This window comes from Gymnoscopelus braueri (genome assembly GCF_963280865.1).
Source record: "Gymnoscopelus braueri genome assembly, contig: SCAFFOLD_102, whole genome shotgun sequence".
NCBI classification, from domain to species: Eukaryota; Metazoa; Chordata; class Actinopteri; order Myctophiformes; family Myctophidae; genus Gymnoscopelus; species Gymnoscopelus braueri.
This window is the reverse complement of record NW_027660486.1, coordinates 242,772-251,000: the sequence shown is the minus strand read 5'-3', so window position 1 is coordinate 251,000 and position 8,229 is coordinate 242,772. Positions and strand designations below refer to the sequence as shown.

At 40.3% G+C, this 8,229-nt stretch overlaps 2 protein-coding genes across 2 annotated transcripts; both read left to right on the top strand.

The window, feature by feature from the left end:
• Nucleotides 1–6: 6 nt before the first annotated feature.
• On the top strand, nt 7–3,475 carry LOC308081521 (uncharacterized protein). The gene is made up of 9 exons (XM_080457892.1): nt 7–129; nt 431–513; nt 735–912; nt 997–1,105; nt 2,044–2,122; nt 2,226–2,367; nt 2,474–2,601; nt 2,808–3,023; nt 3,376–3,475. The coding sequence occupies exons 1-8, from the start codon at nt 48–50 to the stop codon at nt 2,892–2,894; spliced, it is 888 nt and encodes a 295-aa protein (XP_080314018.1). The 5' UTR covers nt 7–47; the 3' UTR covers nt 2,895–3,023; nt 3,376–3,475.
• LOC308081522 (uncharacterized protein) lies at nt 3,465–7,978 on the top strand. The gene is made up of 7 exons (XM_080457893.1): nt 3,465–3,493; nt 3,618–3,707; nt 4,529–4,677; nt 5,454–5,540; nt 5,997–6,140; nt 6,685–6,765; nt 7,218–7,978. Exons 3-7 carry the CDS (start codon nt 4,564–4,566, stop codon nt 7,227–7,229), a joined length of 438 nt encoding a protein of 145 aa, XP_080314019.1. The 5' UTR covers nt 3,465–3,493; nt 3,618–3,707; nt 4,529–4,563; the 3' UTR covers nt 7,230–7,978.
• The last annotated feature ends 251 nt before the right edge of the window (nt 7,979–8,229 follow it).

Sequence of the window (8,229 nt, the reverse complement as noted above, 5' to 3'; positions counted from 1 at the left end):
GATTCTCACAGGCTCAACGGAAGGCAAGCAGATCCTGGGGAGCCTTGATGAGGATGGGATCACCATTTCGCAAAGAAAGTGCCTCGTCCGTATTATGGTATCTCACCTCATGGAGAAGTTTGGAGAGAGGTAATAGAAAAGTTTTTTTTGTTTTTGCTTGAATGTTATGGATGTTTGAAAAGGTTATATAAATCTTCTTTCAGGGGAAAAGATAAGACGGGACACTACTTTCAAGTCTGACCTTTACCACCAACATAAACATGCACAACACATGTACTAAAACACACGTTCAGTAGTGCTTTTAATGTATTAGGATCCCTATTAGCTGCAGAATATGCTACAGCCATTATACTGGGGTGCGAGACATGTTTTAGCAATACTTAAGATCTAATTTGACTCTGCTGGTAATTTAGTTTTTCTGTGTTTGCAGTCCTACCAATGAGACAAAAGGCCCTGGCTGCATCGTTGATTCATGGGTTTCCCTCCTTGAAGGACGACTCAAGCAGTGGCTTCGTAAGTAATTAACATTTTATTGAGGAATTGATGCTAAAACAGTCAGTTGAACACAATATAACTCATCTCCCAGCACCAGAGTACTGGACTTCTCTGCTATGTCGTCAGACAGGCACAGTCATATAGACAAACCCTGTTCTAGATGGCTCAGCCACATCTTGTAGCCACGCTATCAAAATGTGCCTCATCTCTGTTCACCAAAGACTTTCATTTCTTGACAGGGAGTCTGGTTCACCCCAGGACGGAACCGCCACCCAGCCTGTGGATTCCTTGAAGACAGGCTTCGGAACGTGAGGAAGAGGATGAGATCACAGAGCAGATCACGGGACAGGTCACAGAGTACGCAGCAGACACCGCCACAAAGTAGTGAAGCTGGCACTCGTAGGACATTCATACCAGGTAATCGTTGGAACTGAATATTTTTTTAAAGCCATACAGACATATCATTTTGAGATTGTTAATATCCTTGTGTACTTTTTATAGAATGTACCGTATCGGAAGAAAGAGCCATACAGTGCAAAGAGTGGCTGAAACATAATTCGCAGCCCCTCAACCAGGTGGAGCAATACATGCAGGATACAGCAGTGTACAGGTCAGTAGGAATGCACTGAGGACACTAGCTGCAGCACTCTTTTAATGTCATTTTGCCTATGCATGTGCCTCATGGTACTGTAGCACCTCAAAGTCATTCAAATCTAAACTACAGACTTCTCAAAACAAACTACTACTAGACCTCTAACACCTATGACCCTAACCCCTGCTCATTATGATGCTATAGAGCATCGCAGTTCCCGCCCCTTCCGGGTTCCACCGCAAAATACTCAATGCATTTTTCCCATTGACATTTCCAAAAATATTTATATCAATTAATTTAAGCCTAGACTCAAGCCATCCAGGGTCCTGGTGAATCATGACCATAAAACGTTTGATTCTGTGATTATTATTTTTTTGAAAACGGCAAAACAAAGGGTATTTATTAAATATAGTATATCATATAATTAAATATAAAAAAAAGAAATCACAGAAAAAAACGTTTTATGGTCATGATTCACGGATGGCTTGATTCTAGGCTTAAATTAATTGATATAAATATTTTTGGAAATGTCAATGGGAAAAATGCATTGAGTTTTTCCTTCCGGCACCAGGAAGTGGGCGGGAACTGCGATGCTCTATAGTGGGATGGCTCAGGGTAGAGGACAGAGTACAGCAACTTGCAATGGGCCTGGTTTTCAAGGGACCAGTGCCCATGTACCTGTCAAAAAGAGTGAGAAAAGGGCACATCACCAGTGGAAGCTCCATTACTCTTGTCCCCCCCCTCCCCCCAAAATCTGCACAAACTTGGGGATGAATGCATTTCACTATAATGCTACCAAAATGTGGAACAGCCTACCACCAGCCATCAAGAAAGTGCAACTCCTTACCCTCCAAAACTGTCATAAAAGAGCACCTGTCTGCAACTGCCCAAGGCCTTTTTGTGTTATCCTTTTTAACATTTTTGTACTGCTGTACTTTCTACAAACTATCAAACAGGGCCAAGTCTTTAAGGGAAAACAGGTGGGACATTCAGAGGATCCGTCTTGAGTTCCCACATCTTTTCACTCCAGGCATGGTAAGTTAGAAAGGAGTATACATTTTCATATGATGTTGATGCATTGTTTAACAATCTTTTATCAGTATGTCCGCTGCCGCATTGAATTTTCTATTTCTTTTAGATTGCACAGGACTTTCAGATCCTACATGGAGAGGCTGCGCCGAAGCTCTTCGAAACCTGGCTGCCGTGTTTTAAAGACAAGATTCTGCAACTGGCGAGACGGGATGGGAAACTAAACTTGTCGCTTGATGGATTAACACCCGGTAATACATTGTTATATTGTACAGCAGACTTTATTTTACTACTAAATTACCAAATCACAGATATGCCATTCCACATATTGATACCTATACAATTGTCTTCCTACAGATTGTTTGGGGGAACTTGCGCTGTGCCAACTACCAACGCTGCTCCCACCAACTGTCTACAAGGTTGGCCGAAAAGTGGTCCGGCACACTATGGAGGAGTCTAAGTTGGCCTTCATCGATCATAAGCCTGTAAGTCCCTCTGCATATCTAAAGGGAAATGTTATACTTAACCACTTGAACCCAGCATCCATATTCTTGGGGGGGGGGCGGGGGGCAGATATGCAAGCTCACAACGCTTTGTTATCAGCCACTGCTCTCGGTGAATGCCAAATCTTGCTTACTCTTTGCTTTTACTTTGTTTTTATCTTGTCTTTTGTTCTTCATTTCTTTCTCAGGTTGGAACTAACTTGGTGGAGTACCTCCATGAGGCGAAGGTGTCAAGACCTTGCCCATATGTCCTGTCCATATGTCCTGTCCTGTAACATCAAATATGCACTTGATCACAGAAGGAGGAGACGTGATACTAGCTGGGCCAACAGGAGTTTTTGACGTTCCCTTGGGGCAGAGGTGTGAAGTTTGTGGGGAAGAGGGGTCTTCCTCCCTACATGCAGGTATGGCTATATACTAACCATCATTTCTATTGCCAGTTTAATGATTGATGTCCCCAAGCTCTTGAGGTGTAATTTTTTCCCCAACACAGACATTAAGTGTATTGTCAGAGGAGTAAAGAAGCCAGAAACGATTCACATTTAAACATTTAAACTATCCAGTCAGTGAATTTAGACTTTGTCCATTTTATCAGGGCTGAAATTACTGACGTGACAATTTCAACAGTGACATTTTATCTGTATGAAGGCTGTTAGTTTTCACAGACTAGCATTGGATTGTAGAGACTAAAGCTATTTTAGTCTCTACTATGATCATATTAATAGCTGACATCTACTTGAATCGTATCATCTGCAGATTCCAGTGCACCCAGTACCTCTGCAGCAGGAACGGGGTTCTGGTTCCCTCAGAGGCCTGGTGGAGCTGCCCCTGTGGCACTAGCTGCTGCTACCCCTCCACCAAATACTTTCAACAGGTAAGAACAAATGATATGTACTCTATATTATGCAGAGTAATACTTTGTCTGAATGTGAAGCCAGGAATTGTACAAACATCAACTACCCCCCCCCCCCCCCCCCCCCCCCCCTCTGTCTGTACAGAGACATATTCATTGGGAGAGAGGAAGACTGGTCCTGGAGCAGAGGATGATCCTTACACTGACTCAGCAGGAGGAGCAGTCTTCTGCAACGGTCTGTGAGAAAATCAAGCTCGAGCTGGCAACAGACCAACAAGTTTTGTTCTGCGATGCTCAAGGAAACCTTTTGGTTGTCTCCAGCACAGACTCCAGTACGTTAAGATATTTTCAAATCTGGTCATTTTCTCTGGCTTGGTTGAATGCTTCAAATCTCAGAGCCTTTGTATGTTTGGGTATTTTCATCTTATGTCTTTTATTCTTTTAATGAATAATTACGTTTGTTTAAAATCTAGTGACATTGGGAAGCTTAGCCTGACTAAGCTTGTGTACTTAACATTATAACTAAAGTCTATTCCGAATTGAATTCCGGACTTTTCATTGTAACAGAGTATTTCTATATTACAGTATGATACGTTTATTTGAGTACTTTTTACACCACTGACTGATATAGTGTTGTGAATGCGCACGAAAAGCGCGCTGGAATGAATTAATGATGGCTTAATTAGGTCTATAAAATGTGTGTTCCCAAAGCCCTATACAAGGTCTAGTTTTTCCCACCACTCAGTTTACTGTCATAGTTGAAAGCATTTCTGGCTTTCAACTATCCAAATTGTGAATTATTAACAATATTTTAATGAAACATCTGGGTCAGAAACTTCTAGTTAGAATTTGAATTACTATTATTGGTTGTCCAACACAGACTCTGGTACACTCTGGTATTTTTAAAGTTGATGATGGTTTTAAATGTAACCAGATCTTGGAATTCAAATCAACTGTTGCTCCATTTTCTGTTCTGTAGCAAAGGTGTGGAAATGCAACACTTGGAAGGTCAATGGTGCAGTCTCTAAATATTTTTTTTCTCCTCTCTTCCCCCAGTGTTAAAGACATTGAGGAGCTTGTGCTGGCAGCTGATGGGCTGTCACCCAGAACATCCGCCAACTACTTCATTTGTTCATGAGGCAAAGCAGAGTGTCCACGGTCGCCTTGACTCAAGCACAGAGGGTCACTCTGAGGTGTCTGCAGAGGTTTGCATTTTTATTTTTTACAGTTTCAGACCTGAGGATGACTCTAAAAACGCCTTCTAAAGCCTTGCCTCGAATCACATGTGATCAGTATGAAGAGACATAAAGTGATGTTTTCACAGCCTGTTATCCGGCTGTGTAGCTTTTTGGTTTATCTCCAGCACCACAGTTAAGTCGATGCTGTTTGAGCATTGTATTAAAGATACTAAAATGGATGTTGATCATAATGTGATAATTAATATTAATGGCTGACATCTGCTTATCGTATAATTTCAGCTTCCCCTGCACAAGTACCTCTACAGCAGTGGGTTATCATCCACAAATTAACTTTTGCGTCGAGGAGATAATTCTACCTGAACTGGGTTCCGGTTCCCTCAGAGGCCTTTTAATGTCTTATAGACATTTGAGTACTTTTTACACCACTGACAGAGTGTTGTGAATGCACACGGAAAATGCGCTGGAATGAATTAATGATGGATTAATTGTTAGGTCTATAAAATATGTGTTCCCAAAGCCCTATACAAGGTCTAGTTTTTCCCACCCACTCAGTTTACTGTCATAGTTTAAAGCATTTCTGACTTTCAACTATCCAAATTGTGAATTATTAACAATATTTTAATGAAACATCTGGGTCAGAAACGTATAGTTAGAATCTATTTGAATTACTATTATAGGTTGTCTCCAACACAGACTGGTACATTAAAGTTGGTGATGATGGTTTTAAATGCAACAAGATCTTGGAATTCAAATCAACTGTTGCTCCATTTTCTGTTCTGTAGCAAAGGTGTGGAAATGCAACACTGAAGGTCATCGTCCTCTTGGAAAGTGACTTCCACCAACTGCGGGGGCAAGAGGCGCAGAAGCAGGTAATGAGCATTGCGTTTAATTAACAGCTTTTCTAAACACAGACATAAACGTTTCATGTGTTTGAATGGGGAGGTGTCACTATGTTGGACTGTCTCTGTATGCCACAGTCTGCCTATCTTTGACAGTAAATTTGACCTTTTATGCACATTGTAAAAATGGCCAGATGTGGCTATGACAAGCCAGTAAATTAGAATATTGCAGATCTGCTTGGAACAAGAGAAAGGTGACACATGAGGTAAATGACAAGCCTCAAATGTAACTTGCTAAGCTAACTTTTATTTTGATATTTGCTAGCTAATGTTTAGCCGTTGTACAAATCTAAAGAACAGAAGCATGTTTATTTATTGTAATGTTGGCAAGTGTAATTTGGAAGTCAATGGTGCATTCTCTAAAAAAAAGTCTCCTCGCTTCCTTAATATTAATGGCTGACATCTGTATCATTCGTATCATTTCAGCTACCTCTGCAGCAGTGGGTTATCATCCACAAATTAACTTTTGCGTCGAGGAGATCCATTCTACCTGAACTGGGTTCCGGTTCCCTCAGAGGCCTGGTGGCACCAGCTGTTAACCCCTCCACAACCACCAAATACTTTAAACAGGTAAGAACAAAAATATGCACTGTATCTGCAGAGTAATACATTGTCTGGATGTGCTGCCAGGAATTGTACAAAATTAAACTACAGTCTTCACATCTCAGAGCCTTTGTATGTTTGGGTATTTTCATCTTATGGCTTTTATTCTAATGATGAATAATTACATTTGTTTAAAATCTAGTGACATTGGGAAGCTTAGCCTGACTAAGCTTGTGTACTTCACATTATAACTAAAGTCTAACAAGTTACAACAGGGCAGATCTGCCCTAATTATAGCCTTTATAATCTGATATTGTATACTTACACATTTGCTTATATATCTAGAGGGGTGGGGGCAAGATGGATAGACATTTATTGATACTGCCAGGGCAATCTATTGCAAAGGTTGCAGTACGAAAAAAATGACAGATGAAAGTAGAGGGACATCTATGCCTTCAAGTGTAAACTTGTCAAAGATTACAGTTGTAGGATGACACAAAATAACATCTGGTGTGGATGTCTGCACTTTAACCGACCATTATTTGCCTAATGTTTTTGCTTCATTCCATAGCAAACGTTTGGAAACGTGGCAGCACACGGTCGTACTCTTGGAGAGCAAGTACCAGGAGCTTCAGCGAGCCAAGAGACGGAGGTAATAAGCATTGCATTTATCCAAACCAAAAACAATCTCAGACTGATTTTCTAAATGCAGACATACTATTTTGTAAATACAGACATACACATTGCATTTGATTGAATGGGGAGGTTTCACCATATTGGTGAATGTGTGAGGTGTCTGCTTATCTTTATTGAAAATGTGACTTTATGTGCATTGTAAAAACAGGGAGCAGATGTGGCACTATAACTGGTGACTGAAGACGGTTCATTACAATATTGAATATTGAGAATTTGTTACACGAAAACATGGACACAGAATAAATGAAAATCCTCAAATCTGTGGCACTTGCTAATCTAATGTTTTTCATAGTCTTCACATTTTGATAGCTGTAATTGTTAGCTATTGAACAATGTAAAGAATCGAAACCTTATTGTAATGGCAGAATTTGTATTGTCTCAATTAACATTTCTTCCTCCTTCCCACAGTGTCGACGGTGACACCCAAAAGAACATCGAGGACCTGGCAGCTGATGGCCTTCTGCTCCGCATCAAGCTCTGAGCGTTCTGCTGTCTGTCATCATCCAAAACATCCGCCAACTACTCTCCACGGACTGTTAAATGAGTGCATTAAATTGAACAGGCAAATGTCAACATAAATGAACACATTTATTCCAGAGATTATCGAGGATGTCGTCCATTCCAGTGAGCTCAAGTTATTGGCACCAAAGCTGGGGTCTTGACATTTGGGGCAATTTCTCTCATTGAGGATCCATTGTTGTACATAGATGACTCATCATGGTCTCTTCAAGATGAATAAACGGAACAATAATTTGATCAGTATCTCTCAGTCAGTAGTATACAGTATCAGAAGAGAAATTTAGTCCTTCGCGTAGAGAACTGGAGTTTAAAAAAAAAAAGATTGTTATGGACTAGCCTAAAAAAAAGTGTTTTGAAAATGTGATTTAGAAATGCAAACCATTGCAGATCACACACTTCAGAGTGTCCCTGACGGTGGCAATCTGCGCTCCTGTCAAGACTTCTGTGGAGAATATACTAACTGTATATACTGCTTTGAACAATTACACTGTTGCTACAATATGCAATTAAATTTAACTAACTTCAGCACTTGTATTCATTCTTTATGACATTGCCATCTGCTCATTAATTCTGAAATTCTTTACAATGGTCCTGGTTTTTCTGCAGTGTAGTTACACCACCTTACTGATGGCAAATATTAAAGTCTATGAAAGTTTAATGAGATGGTTAGAGGTGGTGTCCTACCACCTACTGGTAGACAAGAGGTATAACATTAGGCAGTCATTTATTTTGTATTACAATGAGGTGAAGTAAATGAAACATGAGGCTGCTTTAAAAATATATATGAAATGTATTTAAGTGTTACATAGCACTATATTCACATAGTAGGCTATCATTAATGTTTGGGAACAGTCTCCATTTCTATAGAAAAAAGAAAATAGGCCCGGACCGTTGGCAGGTA